This window comes from Mycetomoellerius zeteki, unplaced genomic scaffold, assembly GCF_001594055.1.
Source record: "Mycetomoellerius zeteki isolate Tzet28-1 unplaced genomic scaffold, Tzet1.0 scaffold355, whole genome shotgun sequence".
Lineage (NCBI taxonomy): Eukaryota > Metazoa > Arthropoda > Insecta > Hymenoptera > Formicidae > Mycetomoellerius > Mycetomoellerius zeteki.
In genome coordinates this window covers 196,680-223,673 of record NW_017257344.1, presented here as the reverse complement: position 1 = coordinate 223,673, position 26,994 = coordinate 196,680, and the positions used below count along the sequence as shown (strand labels likewise).

At 33.3% G+C, this 26,994-nt stretch overlaps 2 protein-coding genes across 3 annotated transcripts in view; one reads left to right on the top strand and one right to left on the bottom strand.

The window, feature by feature from the left end:
- Myo61F (unconventional myosin 61F) overlaps nucleotides 1-25,315 on the bottom strand; it is a 39,098-nt gene extending 13,783 nt beyond the window's left edge. Inside the window, exon 1 of one of the 2 annotated variants that reach the window (XM_018452902.1) lies at nucleotides 25,237-25,315. The gene's annotated coding sequence lies outside the window, so the exon portion shown is untranslated. Of the gene's footprint in view, nucleotides 1-8,297; nucleotides 8,575-25,236 lie in introns of those variants that run through there. The other variant, XM_018452900.1, reaches the window with a different exon arrangement.
- Nucleotides 10,369-26,198, top strand: LOC108725713 (kinesin-like protein KIF12). The gene is made up of 15 exons (XM_018452904.1): nucleotides 10,369-10,743; nucleotides 12,299-12,536; nucleotides 18,275-18,367; nucleotides 18,446-18,524; nucleotides 18,819-19,031; nucleotides 19,978-20,115; nucleotides 20,328-20,469; nucleotides 20,746-20,840; nucleotides 21,174-21,315; nucleotides 22,007-22,125; nucleotides 22,299-22,403; nucleotides 22,472-22,601; nucleotides 24,511-24,736; nucleotides 25,154-25,301; nucleotides 25,938-26,198. Exons 2-15 carry the CDS (start codon nucleotides 12,316-12,318, stop codon nucleotides 26,151-26,153), a joined length of 2,067 nt encoding a protein of 688 aa, XP_018308406.1. The 5' UTR covers nucleotides 10,369-10,743; nucleotides 12,299-12,315; the 3' UTR covers nucleotides 26,154-26,198.
- Nucleotides 26,199-26,994: the final 796 nt, after the last annotated feature.

Here is a 26,994-nt window from a genome sequence, read left to right as displayed (position 1 = left end):
CTTAAGCCTTGTGTCCACGATGCTAGAAATTGGTTCGAGATCTCGGAGAGAGAAAGAATTAACCAATCACATTTAAACAATTTAGTCACATGATCAATGCGATTGGTCAATTCTTTCTTCATCCGAGATCTCGGACGGATTTCTAGCATCGTGGACACTGGGCTTTACTTTTATTTCTTAAACCAAGCTTACTGCGTGTATTGTAGACGGACCTATAAACGTAAAACAGTAAGACGTAAGCAGTAAGAGCATTGGCCAATCAGTAGAGACCAGTAAGGCCAGTAGCGAATTCAATGTTATGATTTCCTTACTGCTTTACGTTTTTGTATGTTTCATGGCTTTATGAGACCCATAGCGAGAACTATTTTCAGCTTCAACGTAAGCTGGCTTTTTACGACAAAGATTTGGCTCGCTTCGAAGAGGTTTTTCCACGAGAAGCTGTCTCCTCTTAACTGTGCCACGATTTACTTCATTATTCGAATGCTATTATAAACAAATCCTAAAATAGTTGCGAGGTATAGAATAACTATAACGTCTCTTCAAACTGTTCAATTCTTTTATATCATTATAACGTAACGTATAAAAAATTATACCTTAAAGTAATATATTTATATCACTTGAATAAAAACATTACGTACACTGAAAAAAAAGATTGACTGCTGCAGCAAATTAGATGGTAAAATATGGCATAGCATTTTTAATTGGCTGCAGCAGCCAATTTTTGATTGCGTTAGCCTATCCGCAATGTCAATATAGGATTTCGATAGGCTAACACAACCAAAAATTGGCTGCTGCAATCAATTAAAAATGCTATGCCATATTTAACCATCTAATTTGCTGCAGCAGCCAATCTTTTTTTTCAGTGTATAAATGAGATAAATAAGGCGATTTGTCACATTTAGAAACTTGTATTTAGAAAACACTATTGATAGTCGTCTTGTCTAGAAGACTAAGGACGGAATCCATAAACGTTGCTCAAGATTCGAGATGGTCTTAAGCTAGTGCATGAATCAGAGAACCGTATTAGTATCTTAAGACATTGCTTGAGATTAAGACCGGACTGTGGATTCCGTCCTAAGTGTTTCAAAAATAAAATGTTAAGCTTAAAATTCTTAAGTATGCTTCACAATTCTTTTTCGATGTATTTAATTAAAATTTAAATTATATTTGTATTGTTATATGGAATACGAGCTAGAAGACAATAATCAAACCTCGATTGATTAAAAATGTATCTTATTGTGCTACTGATTGAACATTGATGAAATAAGATATACAATGATAAAGTAATGCAAATATCGTTATTACTCACGCTTTATCAAACCCCTTGTTGACGGCTAATGGATTAAATTGCGGAGGCGTGGAGATCTTATGTATTCCTCACCGAATCTTTCTTGAGAAACCGGTTCGGATTCGGATCGACCTTGAGTCTCGGTCATCTTCTTGGGCCTGAAGTTCAGGGCTTTCAAGGTGTTTGTCCGCGGTAGTAGTGAGCCTTAATAAGCTCCGCTTGCCCAGACGTGACGAGAGAGAAAGATGAAAGATGAAAATGAGAGAAAAAGAGAGAGAGAGAGAGAGAGGCAGAATATGTGCATGTCGTGTGTAATAATAAACCTACCGGGAGCGAATCGCGGCACAGCGAAGGGCGAGAGGACAATAAAAAGAAGTCAGGCAACACAAGCACGGGTGGAAAGACCCGCGAGTCGATTTAACGGCGAACTTCAAGTAAGCGCCGATCTATTTTCGGTTCACGTTCGCTCCTCCTTTGAATCCAACGCGTTAAAAGTCAGCCCCGCATCATCTAGACTTGGGTGAATAGACTTTTACCCGGTTCGTTGATCGGACAAAATTATCCATATCACGCTTTGTTATTTCGCGTTGTTTCTTATTCGCAGTGATCGTCACCCTTTCACTGGATGATAGAGAGTAGGTCTTCTTGGATCGACATCTATCAATTCATTCGCGAAAAATTACTTTATGTGCTCTCTAAAACTTTTAGAGTAAATTATTCACTCTAAAAAGAGTGAAATCTTACTTTTAAAAGTTGAAAATTAAGCCACTCTTTTTCAAGACTGGCTCAACTTTCACTCTTCAGAGTGCGATTCCACTTCACAAAATTTAGATAGTGTCGTTACATCTTACGCTTGGAATTATGAGGATTTTATACACTGTAACATTTCCTCGCAATTTACTCAACAATTTACGCCGCATGTGTGCATCGACATTCAATCCGCACCGTATCGAAAGTGAAACAACCGCGTTACGAGAACCTGCCGAATCGTTCTGCTTTCCGAGTCCTTCCGCGTGTCGAATACCGAAGAATCGTCGATCGGAATTGCTGACATGTAAATAATTACGAAAAGTCACTGATCTCGGTATCGACTCGCCGCTGTCGTCGTCGTAATGCGATCCGATTTCGGGGGGCGGAAATCCGCGACGCTTACGACAGGTAACGTTCCTCTATAATCTAGATGGAAAAAGCGTCGATCTCTGGGTGAGCGCCTGGAATTCGTTCTGACTTAGGCGATCGTGTAATACGACCGGATAACGAATTTTTCATGTGGTTTCCGTCGTTATGTAACTTGCGCGCAACCCAGTAATTGGGAAACTACACTCGCGAGACCGTAGATTCACCAACCGTGAAATGTCAGCGCGGATAAGTGTGATTATTACATGCGCGAATATAAAAATATTGGGTGAACAAGACAAGCAAAGGACATTTGAGAAAAGTTGAAAATTGTTTCTAGAAAGTATATGATTATCAACAATTCGTGAGTGTGCATGTATGAGCGTAAAAAAATTTCTTCGTACACTCCATTCTCGTAATTTTAATTTTCCATACTCAGGGCTGGGTAAAATGCTTTTCGAATTCCATTTAAAATATTAATTGTAAAATACTTTTAAAAAATATATTTAAAATGCAAAATGCAAAATAAGTTTTTTGAATCCATTTTAAATGTAAAATGGATAAATAGGTATTTTAAATGGTTTTCAAATGCAAAATGGTTTTTCCTGCCATAGCGGAAAAAAATTTTTACGAAAAAGTACAGAAAAATTATATAGATTGAAACAAGATCTTAGAAATTCTTGAGTTTTTCGTAGATATTCATAATGGGACGCAAAGGGTGCTTTCCATTTGATGATACAAGTCGATACAAGCGTCGTTCTACCCTTCTTGAAATTCAGAGAGTGACAAAGATAGAATGATATTTGTGTCAACTTGTGTCGTCTTGTGTCATCAAATGGAAAGCACCCAAAGTAGTTTACGTCCCACTACGAAAAACTAAGAATTTCTAAGATCTTGTTTCAATCATACATATTTAAAATGGAACTATTTTAAATATTTCCAGCCCTGTTATATCCAGACGTTATATTATATATTCATTTATACATGTATAAATTATTACGTCCATTACTATAATTTTTATTAGAATGCTGAATAATTAATCATGTTATTTACTATTACAACTTTTACTTTGCGTCGTCAATTGTTATGACAACTGTATTATTTTTGTGAAAAAAAGAAAGTTATAATAGATTCAAATTTAATTTTTGCGACTTTTCCCATTATAATTACAATCAGTCTAATGCTGAGTCGAGTCTCTAACCGCAATTATTCAACTCATAAGTATTCACTGAATGGAGAACAGAGAAGAGAGCACCCAGAGAGTGGCTGGATTAAGACATATCAGTTCTATCGCAATTAATCAATTCGCGGGAGAGACGCATAACTCTCGCTTCTTTTTCTCTTTCGCGATCGCGACCATCCCGGTTCTTTTTCCATCAATGAGTTCTTGCGATCTCTCATGCCGCTAAATACGCACTTTATGGGAAACAGACATGCTCGGTCCTGCCCACGTTTCTTCGGTCTCGGTACAATTACTTGCGTGCCAGTTTTCGCGATGATACACGATGCGCACGATCTCTAATAACATCGGCGATAACATTCTCGTCCATTAGTCTCGCGTTGGTGCAATCGAGAGCGAAATTATTCTTCCCTCTACTTCTTTTTCTTTTGTTTTTATTTTAATGTCGCAATTTTAACGAGCCACAGATATAATAACTCGGATGATACCCTTATCGTAGCACTTTCTAAGCGTGACCTCTTATTTATGGAAGCGAAAGCTCAAACCTTTGTAATATGCTTACTGTTGTTTTCTGCTTGAGTTTCTATTTCGACAAATACAAGTGAAAGAATTAGCTACATTTTATTCGGAGCTGCTTACACATAATTACCTGTAATTGTTCTTACGATTGTTTCCATCCATCATCAGGGTCGTCAAATCCTCATCTTAAAATTCTACAACTTTTTCCTGATTACCATGCAGACAAAGTTACATAATTATCCCTAACTTCAATAATATTTAAAAATTTTTTGAATTTTCGTCCTGATTTAAAAATCGTTAAATATTTATTGAGAGATTAATTTACATGGCAATGTAAATTATTATTAATATTGCTGAAACTACTTGCATTTTTAAATGTTAAGTTAATAATATTAAAAAACTACGTAGATGTGATGTACATATATTAAACTTTTTTAAAGCCAAAGAATTTTAATTTTCCAGAAAATTTTGCAAAATTCTCCAACTTTTCCCTGATTTTTCTGATCGTTTTCAATTTCCTAGATAATTTCTTAATTTCCAGTTTTGTAGCAATTCTGATCATAATTATTATACGTATAATTTATAATTGTCTACAGTCTTCAATCTCCTTTTATTCTCTCGATTTCGAATAATATGAGGTCAGGTGAAGTTAATTGCCCCGAAGCAGTTCCGTCAAACTGCCGAACGTACGTTTGGTAACGCAAGTGTGAAACGGCGAGACAGCGTTGAGTGGAGGCGAGAATAAAGTGGAGGCACAGTTCCTCATCCGGCTCGGTTCAGTTTCTGTAGAGAACATAACTCTACGCGCCCATATTTCATTCTCCCCCTTCATTGTTATTCATAGATACGGCGTCATCTAAAATGGTTTAATCATCACTTTCACAGCGGGCGGAGAATCGGATTTCTGCCTTTGTCTTAAAAAGAAGGAAGGTCCGCTTTCTCCCGCTTCCTTTTCAAGTACCCTAACGAGTGTACACGCATTGAATGAAATCCGATGATCCCACGAGCACGCGACGAGTATAACAATCCGATAGACAATAGATCGACCGAATTCTTGCTTTTGTTTCTACCTCTAACGACGAGTCGTCACTTCTCAGAAAGATAATTCAACGATTCTAGGCTATTATTTACGCAGAATCCCGTATCAATTGCGATGAATTTTACGAGCCACTTGTTGTTGGCGGACGACATATCGACCTGCGTAAAATGCGGAAGATCATCAAATAAATTATTGTCATTGTGTAACAGTTGCAAGCTGCATCGTGATAATATGTATTAATTTAAAGATACGTTTTAAAAAAAAAAAATATTATTTTTTAACGAGTCTAACAAGGGAACGTTCTACATTTCAAAAGTAATATTAAGAAACTGACGCTACCAGTCAAGAGACCTCGTTTGAAATAGATATTCTACACTGAAAAAAAAGATTGACTGCTGCTGCAAATTAGGTGGCAAAATATGGCATAGCATTTTTAATTAGCTGCAACAGCCAATTTTTGGTTGCTGCAGCTAATTTTTGGTTTTGTTAGCCTATCCGCAATGTCAGTATAGGATTTCGATTGGCTAACGCAACCAAAAATTGGCTGCTGCAGCCAATTAAAAATGCTATGCCATATTTTACTATTTACTGCAGCAGCCAATCTTTTCTTTCAGCGTAGATGGTCAAATCTTGGGATTCTATGAATTTTGTATCTGATTGGGCCAGAACATGTTTGGCCATTTTAAATTAGACAAAATATCTCGAGAATAATTCATTAAAAAAAATATTTCAAATAAAAGTTGTAGGATTTGAAGAAGACCTATTTAGATTTTGAGTCCAGAGATTTATTAGTTCATTTGACCTTCTAGCATACTTATTTCAAACGTCATATTTCGATTGGTAATGTTAATTTTTTTTTATCACTTTTGCAATGTAACACGTTCCCTTGTATGAATGTGTGAAATTTAACATCATTTTACAAATTATCATAAATTTGTAATCAATTACGGGACAAATCAATTTTTCAAACTGGTCGAGGAAACTCTCTGTAAAAACAATTTTTATCTCTGTAAAAATAACGCTATAGATAGACAATATTGAGAATTGTATCGAAGGATATTGTCGTACCCGACAATATCCTTCAATAAATTCTAGTGAGCATCGAATCATATTTAAAATTTAATAACACGACGACGTAAAACCGGCCTTGGTAGACCAATGACATCTTCATCAAAGTGTTTAAAAACCGTTAACCTTCGCTTGAAGCGGACAACGATTCAGTCGCTCCTCTCAAAACACTCTCTTAACTGTTTCACGATATAATATACTACTGCGTTTTTTAAAACATATATTTTAGCAGCCTTTTCAAAAAATATCTTGGCCACGAAATCTTTGATAAGCTTTCAATAGATTTTAACATCAATAATAAATATCACAATTAGACGGTATATAATTAATCATATTATATCAAATATTATATTAATTAAATTATTGTATAATTATTGTCGAAATGCATGACAACTCTTTTAAGCTATTTCAAAGTCAAAACTTATATTGAATATTTTCGGTCAGTTTTAATCAAAGATTAAAGCATTTTAATTATTAATAAAAGAAAAAAGAAATTATGTTACAATATCACTTATTATATACTAGTATATATATTTTAATATAAATATACTAGTATATATATTATATACTAGTATTATATACTAGTACATATATTTTAATATCAAAATAAAAAATTACATCAACGCTGAATTTTATCTGGCTAATTGTGTGAGACAGTTTTGTCTGTTTATTAAACGATTTGTGTGTATGACATGCGATCGTAACAAGAAATAGAATTGTGATTTTCTACAGCATCCTCGACATAAATAGGTATACTTTGTACAAGCGATGTATCACGATAACAAACAGCGCAAAGTATAATCAACTCGATTTGTTGAAAATGACTTTATACGAATTCACGCGATTGCATTGTAGTGCATTCAAGACATATTCGTGGCGACGTAACATCTGCGACGATTTGTGTGTTCTTTCAATAAGAGCGAGTTGCGGTCATGATTTCCTTCTCTCGTGACTCACACCAAACGCCAATGGTATAAATTGCAATTGATACATTCATTCGCGGGTCACGCGAAAACCGTTTGAAAAAGAAATTCCGGAGCGCTTTTAAATTTTCGAAAATTTTTCTCGATACTGAATGTATTCTCCTACCATCGAATTTCTTCAGTTATTTTTTAATTTTAAGATGAATTAAGTTTAATTTTAAGTCTATTGGACCCACTCAATTATAAATCTCTTCGTCAAAAGCCATCAACTCTGAAGATTAAGAGAAATTATTAAATCAATTTTGAGGAACCAAAATGACATAATCCGTATAAAAAGATTGAATACTAAGTATATTTTAATAAAAATAATCCAAATTTGTAGATGTAATATAAAGAAAATTGAGTTGCTTGATATTTTTGACGAAGAGATTTGACCCACTCCATTGGACGCACTCAATTATAAATCTCTTCGTCAAAAATGTCAAGCAACTCAATTTTCTTTATATTACATCTACAAATTTGGATTATTTTTATTAAAATATACTTAATATTCAATCTTTTTATGACGAATTATGTCATTTTGGTTCCTCAAAATTAATTAGTGATTTTGAATTAAAGTAAATTAAATGAGTCACAGACTCAGCAAAAATCAGTAACCGCGCGTTACAGATTTTAGTGTCTGCTTCAGAGGATTAAATAGACGATATATTATAGAAATCTAGAAAAAAAATGCCTATTTCGTTTTACAACAATAATATAACAGAATAAAAATTAACGTAAAACAGATTAACTCTTTTCATTCATATAAATTAATTAAATATTATTAAGATTAGAAACAGAACCGGTTATATGAATACATCATCAATTAAATAAGAGAAGCGCCAATAGTCAAAGTTAGATATTGGAATAATACATTTATATACGAGTATATTTTAAAGAAATGCATCTAAAATATATGATTGCGTGCCGATTAATTAAATATAAAATGTCGCTAACATTATAAATTATCGATTGCGTGAGCCCTGTAAACGAAAAATGAAAATAAAAAGAACAATAAAACGCGAGGACTTTACGTCCATGTTCGTATCCTTCGTCTTACCCTGTTCCACAATTGTGTGAACCGCGATAAAACGTGTTCGGAAGAAACGGAATGCTCGTACTCACTTTCGTTTCGCGCTTCAAGTACTCTCGTTCTCGGGTTTACTGGCGGCTCACGAGTCCAGACGGGCGGCGTGTTTATCCATCGTCGTCAGGTCACCATCAGAACGGGGGCGTACGGAATCGCGGTTCACGATTTGACGATTCGCGAACCCATAGAAGTCACGGTCCTCGATGTTACAACGGGTTCGACGTACTCGCGGGAAAACCGTCGTTGTCGTTGGATAACGGTGGATGGTCTCACGGCGACCACAATACGCGTGGTGTTCAATGCACACGCCACGGTGTAACACACGAAACTGCCGGTCTGAAGGAGAACTCTCCTCTTCGGTGCCCCGGTGGCATAAGGTGGCGGCGGTAGAGAGGAAGGAAGGCCAGGCTGCTAGCCGGCTGAACGACTTAACGGCGAGAAGGAGAGAGGAATTCGTTTTCTGGTGTGCGTGTGTATATGACGCACGCGAGGTGCCCTGTGTGAACCTTGCGGGGTCCTGCGGGGCCGTGGGTTTCGTGGGTCTTGGAGCGGATTCTCATAGCGTGACGGTTGCAACCAAGTCTGACGTAAGGGGACTTTTTTATTTTTATTTTATATATACAATCGAATTTCTTTAAATTCTTAAGAAGTTGGAGGTCGGCCTTACATCATAGAGCCCTACTTGTTATATAAATAACAGGTTTAAATAGCACATAAATTCGTAAAATAGAAAATTTTTATATTTTTAATATCTTTTTAAATAGAAATATATGTATTATATATAAATAGAATACCTCCACCATAAGTGTGATGTATTTTTCGTATTTACTATATTAAATTTAGAGGCGCAAAGATAAATTATATACATGTAAAATTAAATATTTACGAAACAAATCATTTTCATGTTCTACAATATAAGTTATATGCATGCAGTGTTTCGTATTTCATTTGGACTTTTTTATTCGAATTTGAATTGATTTTTACGTCTATATACTCGATGTATATAATAAATTCATATTTTTCATATTTTTCTTAGAATTAAAATCCAAAACAAAATATTTTAAAGTTCTTAATCTTGTTCTGAGAATACTAGAATACATATTGTAATCTAATATTCCCGAGTCTTCTGTGTACGTCTAATTGACCCGATGCTATCGATTACAAACTGAACGCATTGCCTTACTAACACTAACGTGCCAAGTATCGTTACAAATTATTGTAGAATTGTCATCTGACATTGTGCAAAGTCCACAAAGAAGCTATTTCTTGAAGCATATCTAAGGTGGATAGAAATGCGGGAACGTTTCCCTTCGTCGGATATAACCGACCCTCATGTATAATCGAGTGCACTCAACTCCGTGATGCACTACGCGTGTACTCCGGAAATTCGACGTCAGGTGTCTCAAAGCTCACTCATTGCGCTTTTCAAAACATCGAATTTCCGTTCAGACGGCAAATTTCCGAGACGACGTTCATCCTATTCGATTCAGTGTATTAATCCTCTCAGAGATACGCGATCCTCTCCGAGAGAAGATAACGAATATGTATAAATTAAGTTTTTTTTATCCAAGTAATGAACTAGTAAGAGCCAATAGAAGTGTTCCTCTCCGATTTTGATGAACTTTGAATATGTTATTTTCTAGACAAAATAAAGAACACATATTTCTTTTATAAGAACACTTTTAGAGGGTGCAATACCCCTTTGAAGAAAATCGATTATTCGGAAATTATCGAAACCGTAAGAGATAAAAAAAATATTTGAAATATAAAAGTTGAATGATAAAGAGTACTTAATAATTAAAATTTAAAAAATTTTCATGCTCATAAAAAAAGCTGGAGGGAGACACTTGGATTTCCTTGTAAGTAGGTAATGAACCGGATTTTGGATCTCCAGATCTGGTTCCAAATTTTCTCTAAGAATTTCTTTATACAAGCTTACAAATATCATTTTTGAAAATATACTTTAACGAATAATACTCATTACGTTAGTAAGTACGAAGTGTCTACTGTCGATCGACATCATCGTTGTCGTCGTCGCTTGTCGATGTCAAGTTCGCGGTGATGTAATTTCAAGTCCACGTGGACGATGACCGTGTTGCAGGCGAGGGTAGCGGTGGAATTGCAGCGGTGGTAGTGACTAATAGCAATAACTGTGGTTGTTGTGACGAGCAGCCGTGGCTTTCGATCGACGCGACACCGACTATAGGAAAACTATGCCCCTCGATGGCCTCCCGCAGGTTAAGACTCACCCCCGTTTGTCAGTACGACGCCGGTGGTTGTTGCTACTGCACGCAGCGGAAACGTCTCCTGCCTCTCATGTTTGAGCCACTTCCTCGATAACATAGACGGGGAAAATCGCGATTCTTTTAACCGAATCGAAAAAAACACACGTTGTTCGGCAGCGATGTGGGTGATCGTGTGCTAGCTGCGTGTTTCGAAAAGGTGCCAAGAGTTTTCCAGACGATACATGAAATTGCGAATGTAAGTGCATTTCCGTCGGCAGATTGTATCTACCGACTATACACTCGAGGACGTTATACGTTGGATTTAAGTTCAATAAGGCCTAAGTAATCTTTTCAATTATGAAAATCCTACGTGCTCTATTAGAGAGAGATGAGCGTTTTGTTGGAACTTATCTTTTTTTTCGGGTAATAATAAATGGAAAATAATGATTCTTGGAAATAATGGACTGATATTATCTCCTCCATATTTTTCTACAATTATATTCATTAAAATTCATTAATGCATATTATAATTTATTAATTGCAAATTATTAATCGGTAATAATTATTATTAATTATTAAAAAATATAATTTTGTGATATTTATTTAAAAAATCACATTTCTTCTCCACACACACACACACACACACACACACACACACACACACACACACACACACACACACACACACACACACACACACACGCACACATATATTATACGCGAGACGAGAGAAGTTTCTAATTATCGCGAATTAATAGCCGAGAGAATGAATATCAATTCGTGACATTTTCGTCAAATAATAAATTCCATCGTAGCAGAAAAAACACGGAAAAATGATATTGTATAAATTAATTAGAAGATAGAACTGTTGTTTTAATCGATCTTTAATTTTTCGAGCGACTTTTCTTGACGCGAATTAGACTCATTAGAAGTCTGTCTTTTAATGTGAGTTGTGCATAATATTTTCATTAGAGTCATTTAGTTTTTCTTGTTTGCTTTTACTTTCAACAAGATAGTAAAACATGATCTTCGAACGATGATATCATTCGTTGGAAGAAAAATTATTTCATCTCCCATCACTTGCAAGCATTGATGCAGGCCGGCGATTTCAATGCTTCAATAGAATGACTTTAATTAAGTCTTCAATTATGAAAGATTTATTACTCGAGAATCAAATTGAGAGATTTTGCTTGGAAAAAAACTTAAATTAATAGATTTTTTAGTCATAATAAGTTATATGTTACGTTTTTATTTATTCCTGAATTTATTATATTTATTACATCTATCAAATATCTTAAGTTTACTTATTATTAATTATTTATTTTGTACGTATTCATATTTTTTTATATTTATTTATATTTCAGTTTTCAGAAAAAATGATTTCCACAAAAATCAATTCTAGGACGCGTTTCGAGGTAGCTTTCGCTTTAATTGCGATAACTCTTAATTATCATCGTGAGCGAAGCTTGGCGAGGATTTGCAATCGAATCGAGTATAATGCACGAAAAGCCCATAATTAGTTAACCATTGAATGCGCAAGTGATTGCATAAATATTCGCATTTCAAATTTGCGCGTTTACCGGAAAGATCTCGACAAGATAAGCGTGATCTTAAATCTCACGATAAACAGCAGTTTACCCTAATATCTCCATCTTGTTTGAAAAGTATCTCAACGCCTTTTTTCTTTTTTATAATATTTACATATAATTTACATATATGTGTAAAATTGATACTTTCGGAATGTGACACCGCGTATAACCGACAGCTACTTGTTGATTATAAAAATTAATACTAAGATAATATATGTATAGACCCGGCAGGTTGACGAATGGTGCTGGTGAAAAATCCGTCCCCGACGCGCGGCCTGAGCCCCCAACGAGAACATGGAAACAACAGCAGGTCGAGAGGACGAAGAGGTGGAGGACGGGGCTCGCGAGGAAACAGTCCCGCCGAGCAAACTGGTTCTCGAGGAAGTAGTCCAGGAAAGAGCGGTAGCTTCGACACCAAGGGAAAGGGGAAAAATGTACTATTACACTCACGGGGTAACGAGTGAGTATTCTAGATGCCACTGTATGTTGAGAGGAACGAACGAGTCGCAAAATCGATCTAGACTGCTTTGTACCTGAGTTTTATAGATGGTTGTATTTCCGTTATCTGGCACACACTTTCTTTCGTTTATAAAGATTATCATTCATTGAAATTTCCACCGTTTAAGCTTGATGTCTTAATTGTAATCGCATGATAAATTATTATTTATTTTATTTTTTTAGTACATTTATTTTATTACATTTGTACACGAAAAGAACTGTTTTGTTGAAACATCTATAAATTTAGATAGACAGAATTTAAAATAATTTTATTGGATTATTAGAATATTTATGTAAAATGTTCAAGTTGGTTACTAGAATGTCAAAACTTTTGCTCGCGAATATCCTATATAATTATTTTGATGGTCCAATAAAATTATTTTCCGATTTGACCTACCTAAATTTTTGATCAGCAAAATCGTTCATTCCATGCATTTATATTTATGCTTGTAAAAATAACGTCTAATAACATGAATAACAAAATTCTGCCAAAGTTATCTGTAACCGTGAATTGTAAAAAATGCAAATATAAATAATAATGATATAGAGATATTGAATTTTCTTCTGAGAAAGATCTGACATTTTAATCTGCAAGTAGTAATTCTTTATACCAGAAAATGATTATAATTATCGAAAGATTTATTCGAACGATAAACTTATAAGTAATATCATCATCAAATCATGGTAAGAAATATAATTGTGCGTCTGTGCAGTATCTTTGATAAAATATATCACATTTTCCTGTCTAATAATAGATATGAAGGACAATATATCATTGAACTCAGGCGACAAAATTACTGTGAATTTGCTCGACCGAAAAATGTATGACCGAAATGGCGAAGCATTAACGGTAAAAATATTGTCGAAAAAAAAAAATTAATGATAACAGGCGAAAGAGTCAGAAATTGACAATTTATTTTGTATTCTGTCTTTATGAATAAATTAGAAAATTATAATTAAGTTTTTGTTACTTTTTATATCCATGTTTAATCCGAAAATTATATTACGTATGTTTTAATATATATCAATTTTATTCCGATAAATTTAAATAATCTATATATATAAATCTATGTAAACTTGCCAAAAAATATTCAAATTATCTCGTAAAATAATGTAATATATATTTCATTTTGTATTGAAATGTACATTTTTGGGTACATAATGATACTTGTATTGCAAGTTTTCGCATAAATTTCTCGTAAATTTTTTTGACAATGAAACGTACCAATTTATATAGTTGGAAAGACGATAAACGCTCGACGAAAAACCGCTTCGACAATCGATCGTTACGTGACAAGTTGAAGTGATATATTACATTCGCGCAAATATGCGTGATCGAAAAATTCGATTATCGAAACGTTATGTGCTTTATCGTTTTAATTTGTCGCGATAATATCAGAATGATTACGTTACATGCGAAATTAATAAATAAGCACGGAAGTTGACATAGATTTTATGCAAAAATATGTCAGTTGAAATTGACAGTTTTAATCAATGCTTAATATTTCATAATCAAGTGGCACTCGCGTTAAATAACTGCCACATTTTACTTATGTAAAAGAAACGATAGGTAAAGATAACAAAATACGTCACAAAACATATTATGTATGTTTTACTTAAGCTTAAAAAGAACTTAAGATAAAATAAAATGTGTACACAAAAATAGTAATAATAGAATAGAATAGAATTTTAATTAATAATTACATAATTTCATTATAAAATTGCAATTAGAGATATCATTGAAAAGTACCTATAAAAATGTAAATAATAAATAATATGAAAAGAGTTCAAAACTTTTTAAATAATATTAATAATTAAAGTAAACTACAATATTAATAATAATAATAATAGCTCTATTGAGAGTATGGATGACAATATAAAATATCAAAGAAATAATAACTATATTACAAATAATAGGCACTCGAGCATGCAAAGGTAAGGCTGAAGCTGAGTAGCTGGTTTGATGTCTGATTATTAGTACACAAGTATATATTAACATAATGGTATGTATCAATAAATTATGTAGCGCTTCACAACATAATGTTTGTAATATATAATTTAGCGTATTATTTTTCACGCTTATTTGTAGTTGATTTTCGAGATTATACGATCTCGCACAATTTCTCTATCGATTCGCGGTTCTGCAAGTAAGAAAATTGGCCTGACACGATAGATTTTCCTAGCTGGAAATCGTTCGGAAGATCTGGGACAAAGATGACACACGATGCGGCTATCAAGAAGGACAGTAACTCGCGCGCGTTTGCCACTTTTATTCGATTTTACATATAGAACACTTGTGTAAACTCCACCACGATCCGCATCGATACTAAGAATTCACACACGCACGGGCATTTCCACGTTTCCGGTATCATACACTTTGACATTGCTTATCGATTATAGGAACATTACTGTTTTTCTCTCGGTCTCGTACGGTCAATTTTATGTTGTTATGAAATAACACATATACATAATATTTTATTACATAAAATATAAATCGAAATAAATTATAGCCTATATTAAACTATTTTTATAGGATTTTTATTAAATTATTTATTTAATTCAATTACAATTTGAATTAATCTCACGTAATTTAATTTAATGCCTTTTAAAAAATGTTTAACATATTATAAGTATTATAGTTATATTTTGATAATATACTAAATTATTTTAATTGAATTATGTGAGTATGTATAATTAATATAATTTGAATGCAGAGTTTAAAGAACTCTTTTCAATAAAAATATATTTAAATCGCGCGTGCCAAAGTATCACACAAAAGATACAGTCAACGTAATATTACAAATGTTTTAATTCTTTGATTGATCAATCGAGTGCTTCAAAGCATTTGTAGTGAGGCTTTGACCGCACCCAAATTAAGTAATTTCCCAATTTCCCGATAGACTATGACAAACATATATCACGCAAGTCGCATATTAATAAATATTTTATGAAATATCACTCACTGTCAGTATGAGTGACGATCTATCACTGTAATGTTTTCTTTACAGTCCTGAATTTGCAATCGCGGCACGCGATTGTATTTGAATAACAATTGCGCATTTCATTTCACACCTACTTTCGCCGTGACCATGAAAGCTCATCTCCGCCATTTAAACACAATCGCGAATTTGTGTATATACACGTAAAATAAAATAATTTACATTAAACGTTAGATTAGAACGCTGAAAATGCTTACTATCATCTGAACTTGCGTTCTCCGCGTATCTTTCCAAATCTTGACATTCGAGAGAGACGTTCAAGCATTCTATTTCCAATGACTCGCATTATATACGAAAAAGAAAAAAGAGACGGACTGACGATAATATCAAAATAATTACACACGAATATATACAGGGTGGTCATTGTGATATCAACTATGACTATGGGAGGTCGCGTTGCAAGGTCCTGCAATCGATAAGCGACGTCGAACTGTATTGTAAATATGCGTATGTCTACTGTATTCATTGTATCGATCGTTCACATGTGTGTATGATTATAATATTGAGGAAGACACCAACGAGGGCGACATGAGTTTTTCTAGTGAACCGAGAGACTTTTGCGGTCGTCAAGTCTTATAGAAATCGTTCAAACACTTCCAACGTGCGCGACCGTATTCACATGTGACAATTACTTGTAAAACAACAAGCACCAAGTTACCTCGCATGTGAGTCGCGTATGTGTACATACAAAGAGAAATGTTATTCTGAATTCGTATCCCTTAGACGACCACGAAAGACCGTTTAAAGCAAATTAATTGAATTGAGAAAAAGGTGTAATTGAATGTACACCGCTATCGTACTCTTTAAAACTTTAAGAGTGAATCTCATTCTTAAAGATTGAAAATTGAGCTACTCTTTTTTAAAACTGGTTCAATTTTCGTTCTTTTAGAGTGAGATTCTATTCCAAAGAAATTAAAGAATATACATGAAACATAGAGACTTGTATTCAGAACGCGCTTTTATCGATAAATACGCGCTTTTATGTCTGAAGTTCTAGTATACGTAACATGAACTATATATGCTAAATACGCTCTAACATCATACAAACGCGTTCTAAATACGGGCCAGAACGTTTTAGTTTTTATACAATTATTTTCAGATAATTAATTATACATCATAGGTGCAGCTATATAGAAAGAACGCTTTTGCTGAAATATTTAAAACTTTAGTTGGATACAATAATTTTGTTTGGATCATCAAAACTTATTGTTATAGCAACAATTTATTTTCAGATCTATATCTGGCTAACTTTTAAGATACTTCAGCACAATCGTTTTTTCCATATACAAATGTGGAGAGAGAAAGGAAATGAGAAGTGTCCTTTCAATCGATTCGACGTTCTATGTAGTACATAAAAGCTCGAATGTCTACGCGAAGATCTTTAATTAATAGAAACTTTTATATAGGGAGATTTTTAATTATATAGAGTTTAAGTGGCAACGCAACGTACTTTGTATTCAAAGATAATTGCCTTTAATAACGTTGAAATGTTATCCATTTGTTTTTTATTTCAATAGTAATAAATAATTATTTATCGGATAGATAAAATCAAGAATAAGTCGTCCTTGTAGGTGTCTTTTTTGATATTAATCATATACACGTGGCCGATACAATGGATGTACGCACTTTTACAATATATAGTTCAATGTCGTTTATCGACTGCAAGGAGAGAAAGGGAGAATAGGAAGTCTTCTTTCAATAACTCTGAATAATTCTTACTTTCTGCGGGTCATTGTACTAATTTGTTATCATGGCAAATGCAAATCGTATTGTCTTTCGAAGATTGTAATCATCAAAGCGACATTTCGTGCCCAGCTATTCGATATTCGTCCATTCGAGGAAATAGTTTCAGCGTGGAATGACACAAACATATTGAGTACGAGATTTACAGGATATTTCGTATTCCGTAACGAGAACCTCTCAAGAATCGCCGTTTGCGACGTGTAATCGATCGGACGATCTGATATTTACCAACATCGTTGTTCTAAATCATTGAGGAAGGTCTCTCGGAATGCCGCGGCGTTCCAGATGAAAAAGAAATCGCGCCTGGATAATGCGGCCAAACACGCGATCGACTCGCGACTCGATACGGTTCGATTGGTGTCTTATGAATTATAAGGGATGGCCGCCCGATTAGAGGTCAATCGAACGATTGACTGAACATTTCCGCATCGGACATTTACGATTGCGCATTCATGGAACGTCGTTAATTTACGGAATTAGATCGGTGGTCGTGATGTTTAATAATAGAAACGGTAGCTATGTATGTGATGATAATAACCGCAGCTGTGCTTGACGTCCTATGTATATTTTTTAACATGTACATTTTTTAACATAAAAGAATGTCCATGAAGAAATCTTTAACTACAGCAACTTTTATATAGGAATAATTTTTAATTATATAGAATTTAAATAACAATACACAGCGTACTCTGTATTTAAAGATGATTGCCTTTAATAATGATGACTAATATTACTCACTTTTTTAATTTTAAAGATAATAAATAATTATTTATCGGGTAGATACAGACAAAAGTTTTAAATTTTACTTTAATTTCTGCTTCTTAAACATTTTACATAGATAAATTATATTTATATGCGTCAAGTCTTGAATTTATTAATCGTTATTGCTCTTTAAAAATTGAATTTATTTTTCATTAATACATATTAATAATAGATCTCAAAGATTACGTCCTTTCAGGGCTGGCAGCATTGAAAGATTAATAGACGGCGATAAGCGGATAATTGCAACGAAGCATCTACTTCCAGAAAATAATATAAATGTCGTCGTCAGGTATTTAGTTTGATTCATATCGGTTGATTTAAAATGACTTAAAATTATTATGACGTCTATTTTCTCTTTTTCTTATAGAGTTCGTCCGCTCAGTAATAAGGAAATTAAATCCGGTGACGAAATGGCCGTGCAGTTTCCTGGTGATGGACAGATATATGTAAGTGTAAAAATTATATTGTCCATAAAATGATCTCCGTATAGCATAAACCTTCAAGAAACGTCTCAAAGACATTCAGAAATGTCCTCTTACGTCTTAAAGACGTTTAAGAATGTCTTGCCTTGGATAAAGAATGCTATGTGGGGGAGTCTGTCCTCTCATTTTGTTCGGTCTACATTTTTCGATTTCTGAAGTCAAGTCAAGTTTTGTCTACACATTTTTCCATGCCATTATTGACGACGTTTCCAATAGTCAAGTTAAACATAACACGTTAATACGTCTTTTATCTTGCAGTGCGACGCGGTTACGAGCAGCGGTGATAAAAAGCCGAAGGTATTCTCATACAATGTCGTTTTTGAGCCAAATGCTACACAGGAGGATATCCTGCAGTACTCCGGTATTAAAAACCTCATCGAAATGGCGGTAGAAGGCTTTAGCTGCACCGCGTTTTGTTACGGACAGACTGGAAGTGGCAAAACGCATACCCTGACTGGACCTCCGAGACTCGTAAGCGAAGAAAAGAAGTCACCATTTTGTTATGGATCTTTTTTAAGAAATTATTTTCAATTGTGTGATCTTTTATTTTGTGTTTAGCAATAATGCAAATAAAAAACATGACAAATTCTCATCATAACGTAGATCCCGTCCTAAATATTAATTTCCATATTTTTTGAGATTTTCGAAACAATAACGAAAAAAATCGTAAGTTATGCGAAATGCTTTTTTAATTGTATCGAAGCACATACTTCCACATAATGCAAAAGACAATGCGATACGTAATATGGTGACGTTAGTGATCAATATCTACATAGCTAGTCAGAAGGTTAAAGTTGATTGTCTTTCGTAGATAAGATAATGCGTTTCAAGTTACACGTAACGTCTCTTCTTGCAACTAAACGTAACAATGAAATTTCGATAGGTCATATCTAAATAAAAAGCAACACTTTCAAATGATCAATAAAAAGTACGTTTGAGGAATAAATAGAGAACCGTATGTGAAAAATATCTTGCTGAAATATATATTTCGTAATTATTTCTCGCGTAAAAAAATATAAAGAATTCGAAACATACAAAAAAAAAAGAAACGGAGAAAGCTTTATTTGTTATCCGTTTATTTGAACGTTATAAAAAATATATATTGATGAACTAATTCATATTTATTTATAATTATTTATTTATTTAATAATAATGAGAGAATGCTGTAATAATATATTTCAACGAGAGTAATTTCTTTAATTTTAAATAACACAATTTAGCTAATATAAAGTAATTGCAATTATTTTAATATATTTGATAATGAAATAAAACATATATATTAGAATTTTTATCTATTTAAAAGTTAATTAAGATCTTAACTTTATACATTAAATCATGCTGTGAAATTAAACTAATTCATTTTTACATTATATTTTTTTTATGTTTATAAAGTTAATTTAATAATTTTTTATAACAGTTCGACAAAATGGATCCGTACTCGGAGGACCATGGTCTGGTCTTCCGTTCCTTCGTCTACCTATTCAAAGTCCTTCAAGAACACGAAAAGTGCAATTTTGTGCTGAAGGCTTCCTTCCTGGAAATCTATAACGAGAAGGTTTGTCTTTAAAAATGATAACATATTGTCTAAGTAGATAATACACTAAAATAAGCGTCTATTTTTTAATTATCATAAGAAAAGATAAACTTTTTCTTTCATTTTATACGTGTAAAATAAAAACAGCTATTATTATCGTCGCAAAGAGTAAATTCTGTTATAAAAATGATGATAATATACAAATAAACGAGTATGAATAAATAAATAAATAGGTGATAGATCTCTTAAATCCCGGCACTTCGAGAAAACCTTTGGCAGTTCGATGGAGTAAAAAGACGCGCGGATTCTTTGTCGAAAATCTCTTCACGGTGGAATGTGAGGAACTAGACGATCTTTTGGCGGTTCTCGAAGAAGGTAAGACTAAAAAATAAGCGATTTCGTCATGGAAGTCATAAGATTCCATCCAGTAAATTTTTAAATTATTTTTATACGACTTTCTCTGGCATTATAATTATAATAACATCTAAAATTATATTTTCTTCTAGGTGATATTTATTGTATTTATCAGATTTTTAGAATTCCATTGTGCAAAGATCCAGTTTTCGTTATTCTTATTCCGAAATTGGAAATCAATTGGAAATTGTGGAATGTTGTTTATAATGTGGTTTATAATAATCATTGTTTTTATAGGAATGAGAAATAGATCGATCGGTACGCACAATATGAACGAATATTCCAGCAGAAGCCATTCAATTTTGACTATAAATATAACTTCTGAGCAAGCAGTAAGTGAATACGATATTTCGAGGTATTATTCATATTTCCCTTGAGACGAAGATGAAAATACACTCAAAGATAAGCGTTGAAAACATCAGAACAACATATTGGTTTTTCTGCCGCTTATTAGGGCTAATAAAAGTTAAATTTATTTCACTGCCACTTTGCATCGTATAATCATTCGCTTACATTAAAAACAGTAGATATACGAATAACTAGTACTCATCTCTCAACAAGACAAAATTAACTCCATCGTCGACTAATTTATACCGTCATTTCTCGTTGTGCGATCCGAATTAATTTATAACGAAGGCTAATATAACCATCTCTCATGTCGATAGATGGAGAACGGTGTGTTTATCTCGAAACAAGGTAAAATTAATTTCGTGGATCTTGCCGGAAGCGAAATGACGAAGAAAACCCAAAGTGAGGGCAAAACCTTGGAAGAAGCGAATAATATTAATAAAAGTCTCATGGTATTAGGTGAGTCCTCGTATCCTAATTAATTATATCGAGCTGTGTGTAGAAAAAATTGTCGTTCCTTTAACTCGAAATATTTTTTGATGTCCGAATTGAAAGAACGATAATTTTTTCCATATAACTCGATAATTAAAATATATAAAACTTGTTTATGTTACAACCGATACTATATAGGCTTGTTTTTTGTTGCTGAACTGCATTAAAACTTTCCATCTCGTTTTCATCAAACTTCAAATATATATCTGTTTCATTTTACAAGTGTATACTTAGTTCAGCCACAAAGAACAGCCCTATTGTAAACTATAATAAAAATTGCGTCACATTTCACTATCATTTTACTATAAATAGCGATAATAATTCATTTATCAGAAAATTAGATTAGATCTTGACTTTGAAATTGCAGCGCGTTTATTATTTAGAATAGTTGAAGTAATCGATAGCTAGACTATTAAATTACTGACATGTGAAAAGACGTGCCTTCCATATATGGAAAATAATCAATAAACTTTCGCGATAACGGTCGTGAAACAAAACAATAAGAAGTTTTTCGCAAAAAGTCTCCCAGGTAGTACATTTCATAAAATCATCCGAGGAAAGCACGATATTTTTTATTTATGATTTCATCAGATATCTAACTTTTTAAATTTGAGTTTTTCTCGTAGAAGGATAAGTGTCACTTGTATATTTTTCACAGGATATTGCATTGCTTCCTTAAGCGATGGAAAACGGAAAAGTGGTCATATTCCTTATCGGGATAGTAAATTGACAAAGCTTTTGGCCGACAGTCTTGCTGGAAATGGCGTTACGTTAATGGTGAGTTGATAAGTGGATTTTTGTAGCAAATTGGTTCGCGATTGATAACGATGTTTCCAAAAAATGTTATTAATATTGTTTATGCGATAAATGTGCCAATAATGTAAATTCCAATTCATTCAGTTTTTGCAATTGTAACTTTACTATTACAATATCGGTCATTACATGTTTAGGTTGCCTGCGTTTCACCGGCTCGTTCGAATGCCAGCGAAACATTAAACACTTTGAGATACGCTGCGAGAGCCAAAAAGATCTCCACAAAGCCTATTATAGTGATGGTAAGATCATTTGCTTCGAATAGATTTTAGAAGGGATTTTTAAATGCCTGACACTCATTTCTTTACAGGATCCACGCGAAGCTCTTATTCTCAGTTTGAAACGTGAAGTGGGGGCTCTTCAGACCGAAAACGACCATTTAAGGATGACTCTTCATCTCAGTAACGAAGCTCAAAATATGCATCGCAGCGAATCGAAAAGTATTATTAGCATATAATTATCTTGTTATTCATTTTTTATTGATAATATCACGATTATAATAGACATATACAGGGTGTTTCCAAATTAAATGGCAAAACTTCGGGAGCGTGTAGAGGAGTAAAAAACTAAGAAAAAAAGTCCTATAGACATATGCTCGTTTTTGCTCCGTTTCAGAGAAATCGAAAAAAAATGTTTACATTTCTTGCCATATCTAGCACCGACATATTTGATTACATTTTCCACTTTCTGTTATGAATTTGTCAGTCGCTCTTTGAAAGCCTTTAACAGTAGATGAATTTTGTCTTTTGCAATATGCCGCGTACGTATTCTAATAGTGAATATGCTGATATGGTTTTTGTATACGGTTTCTGCAACGGTAATGCTTTAAAGGCGGTGCGAGAATATGCACGACGATTTCCAAACAGAAGAGTGCCAAACCGAAGAGTGTTTATGTTGACATTTAATAGATTGCGAGAGACTGGATCATTTTCAATTCGACAAGAAAACAACCGATTTCAAGCAGCGTTACGAAGAGATTTGCAGGCAGGGAATCGTATTTTACAACATTTTGACAATCATCCTGAGACCAGCGTTCGGAATGCGTCGGCTGTATTGGGAGTGTCACCACAAACAATTTGGCGAACTGTAAAAGGAGATAATCGCTATCCCTACCACATTCAAAAAGTGCAAAATTTATTACCTCAAGATCATTGGAACAGATTGAACTTTTGTAACTGGTACCTTCAGACATGCCACAATGATATTTTATTTCCATCTAAAATAATGTGGTCAGATGAGGCAACATTTACCAGAGGTGGAATAATTAATCAAAGGAATTATGGGCTCATCAAAATCCCAGGTCTGTTAGAGAATACAAATTTCAGCAAGAGTTTTCTGTTAATGTCTGGCTTGGAATTTGGAACGACGTTTTAGTGGGACCGTTTTTTTTACCTGCAAGATTAAATGGGGACCGTTTTCTAAATTTCTTGGAGAATGAATTTTCTGACTATTTAGAAAACATCCCATTACAACAACGTACTGAAATGTGGTTTCAATTAGATGGATGCCCTGCTCATTACAGCAGAGTCGCTAGAACCTGGTTAGATAGAAAATTCCCACAACGATGGATTGGACGTGGAGGAGCAGTACATTGGGCAACTCGTTCGCCCGACTTAACGCCATTAGATTTCTATGCATGGGGTACTCTGAAGCAAGAAGTTTATTCTTCGCCTATTCAATCAGAGCAACATTTGAGAAATCGTATCGTAGCTGCAGCGAACAGAATATCGCAAGAACAGTGCCTGGCTGCTACAAGAGCCGTGTTTGACAGATGCAATGCTTGTATTGCTGCAAGAGGTGCACATTTCGAACAAAATCTTCATTAAAAAGTTTATAAATAAAATAATTAAAATAATAAATTAAATATATTTTTTTCTTTTTTCGTGATTTCCTGCGAAACAAAGCAAAAAGGAGCATATGTCTATAGGACTTTTTTTCTTAGTTTTTTACTCCTCTACACGCTCCCGAAGTTTTGCCATTTAATTTGGAAACACCCTGTATAATCTATATGTCTATAGTTATGATAAACGCGAGAAATAATTCAAACTATTGGCGTAATTTTTAAACAGTAAAAAAAATTAGTATAGGAATTTGTTTTGCTAATTGTTGAATCTTCTACGTATATCAATTTAAAAAAAATCTTAATCACTAATGAAGAAATGAAGAATTAATGAATGAACAATTTAATAAATTAAATAAATAATAATGTATACACAAAAATAATATTTTAATAATTTCATGTTAAAATAATAATGATAAATCGATTAAACCAATTGCTACTTTCAAAGATTAGAATAATAACTCGTTGACGATTTCTTTTTTTCTGTTATCCTTATCGATTGTTTGCAGGCGAAAGATTGATACCCGTGTCACCGCCACCGGTGGATCTCGAGAAATTAGCTGAAATGGAGAGTTCGGAACTGAGCCAGTTGATCCAAGCATACATCACCGAAAACGAGGCACTACGACGAGAGAATGCGGAGCTCTATGCCACGCGGGATCAAGTGATACGGGACCAGGAACTCGTTTGCCGGGAAAACGAGAGGCTGCTCAAGAAACTTGAGGACGTAAACTTGTAAGTCAATCTGAATGATATTTTCAATGCGAGTGTTCAAGATAAATATTCGAAACATATATGTTATTATTAGTGCTTGCAGACAAATATTCGAAATATACCTATATTATTTTTTTGGGCCTTTCGTATTATGTTTATATTTAAATCGAATCTTTTAAGAATATTCTCTACAGCTTCTTTCAGTAGTATCGAAAGATTTCAAGAAATTTAAGAGAATCACGCGAGCTTATACACGCGACTATCCTGCGTATTTCATGTACAAAATGTTTTATGAAATTAATGATTAAAATGGTTCTGTTTGAATTTTCTATACCTAAATTTATTTAATGCGATTCGGTTGTCCTAGTTCTTTTTTATTAGACTTAACGCTTTGCACTTGGCGAATCTTTACAATAAATATTTTATGATATTTTACAGAGTTTGTTGCCGATCGCCCATAATACCAGCGAGACCTTCGTACTCGGCGGAATTATTTTTGAATGACAACAACGAAGACGTACCTGGTGCAACTAACGTTTGGACGAATCCGAATGCTGCTCCTAGTCCGGTGTATTCCTTCTCCAAGGTACGATCGAAGTTGACCTGAAACGATAATCTGTATTTGATGAAAGAATTAAGTCACACTAAGAAGAAAAGTTTTTGATATTTGTGTATGAAAAAAAACAATTTCGTATCTAAAAATTTAGATAGATTTGAAAATAATTTTGTTGAATCATCAATAATTATATAGAAAATTCAAACATGATGAGCAATGCGCTGTAAAAGTTTTAACATTCTAGAGCAAGTAGTTTAAACATCTTCTATAATTATTTTAATAGACTAATAAAATTACTTTTAGATCTGTATCTAGCTTAATTTTTAGATTTTGTTTCAGCGAAATCGTTATTTCCGTAAGACTATAATTACATGATACCACAATTATGACTATTATAGTTATTATTTAAATATAATTATTATTACTATTATAATATCCATAATTATGATATTATATAAAAATTATAAAAAACTTTTTTTCAATATATTCATTGAACTCTCTCTCCTCTAGTCTCACATATTATAAAATAATGTGTGAGACTAGAGGAGAGAGAGTTCTCGTTAGATTAAAAGTTTATTAGATATCACTGTGTTTTAAGACTTCACTCCATGCTATAAATATACCATACATAATATTCTCAATTTTGCTATATATATCTTCTCTTAGAATACTCTTGGTAGTGGATTGTACATATCAGCTAGCAATATGCCAGAGAAGGTACTGAAGGAGCTCGACAAGCGCAGGATTGTCGGCAGTTACAATAACATTGCCGAAGCCTACAAGGACAAGAACAGTCACCGTCGACACAATTCATGGGACAACAGTAATCGGCCTATGATCAGCCCAGAACAAAGAATCTCGCCAGTTGATATAAATCAGTAAGTGATTTGATCTTAATGTTATCTAATTTATTGATTAATCTAAGGAGTAAGTTTTTTAATACATAACGCCTTATTTACACATTATATTATTACAATAATTCAATAATTATTTATATAATTTAGTATTATAGTATAATCTTTTTTGCAAAAAAAATTTATGTAAATATTTATTTTTCTCTGATTTTGTTGTTATATAATATTATTATATTTTTATATATATATATATACATCATTATATATTTATTTTAAAAAATTATATACATATATATATAATTTATTTCTTTTTTAACTTTAAAAGAAATATTTTCTAGAGATATATTTCTTGTGTGACTGAGTGAATGTAAATGTACTTCAAGCTTGTAATAAGAAGCTTACATTGAATGATCGTATCGAATTGCATCAAACGTGATACTTAGCAAACATGTATCTCCATACTTGCGATGAAAAATTTTGGAAATGTCTTTTCGAAAAAAAGTTCCATATCTAATTATTATTTCGAGATGCAACGACTGATATGGAATCTCAACTAATGTTTTAATTTAAAAAATGACAGAAAAAGTCTTCATCTAATTGTAAGTAAAATATGTTTGTCATATTGTTTTTGTTCGGTTTTTATATTAAACAAAGCATGTTTTGCAGATGTTTAAAATTTACAAACGATTCTGGGGAATGTAAAAAATTTTATAATTAATCTCAAAAAAATTTGGAATCCGATTATATATAAGCTATTTATATTTCGAGAGATCTTAAAGATCTGAGACAAGAGTTTTCTGAGTTTTATCTCGCCGAGAACATCCTGTCCCAAGCAACACAATTTAAAATCGGGATAATAATTTCAGATG

Coding starts and splice junctions, on each gene's coding strand:
- LOC108725713 (XM_018452904.1), top strand. CDS start 12,316: ATGGTGCTGGTGAAAAATCCGTCCCCGACGCGCGGCCTGAGCCCCCAA. Junction 21,316..22,006: donor TAAAAGTCTCATGGTATTAG/GTGAGTCCTCGT, acceptor TATTTTTCACAG/GATATTGCATTGCTTCCTTA. Junction 22,126..22,298: donor GAAATGGCGTTACGTTAATG/GTGAGTTGATAA, acceptor TTACATGTTTAG/GTTGCCTGCGTTTCACCGGC.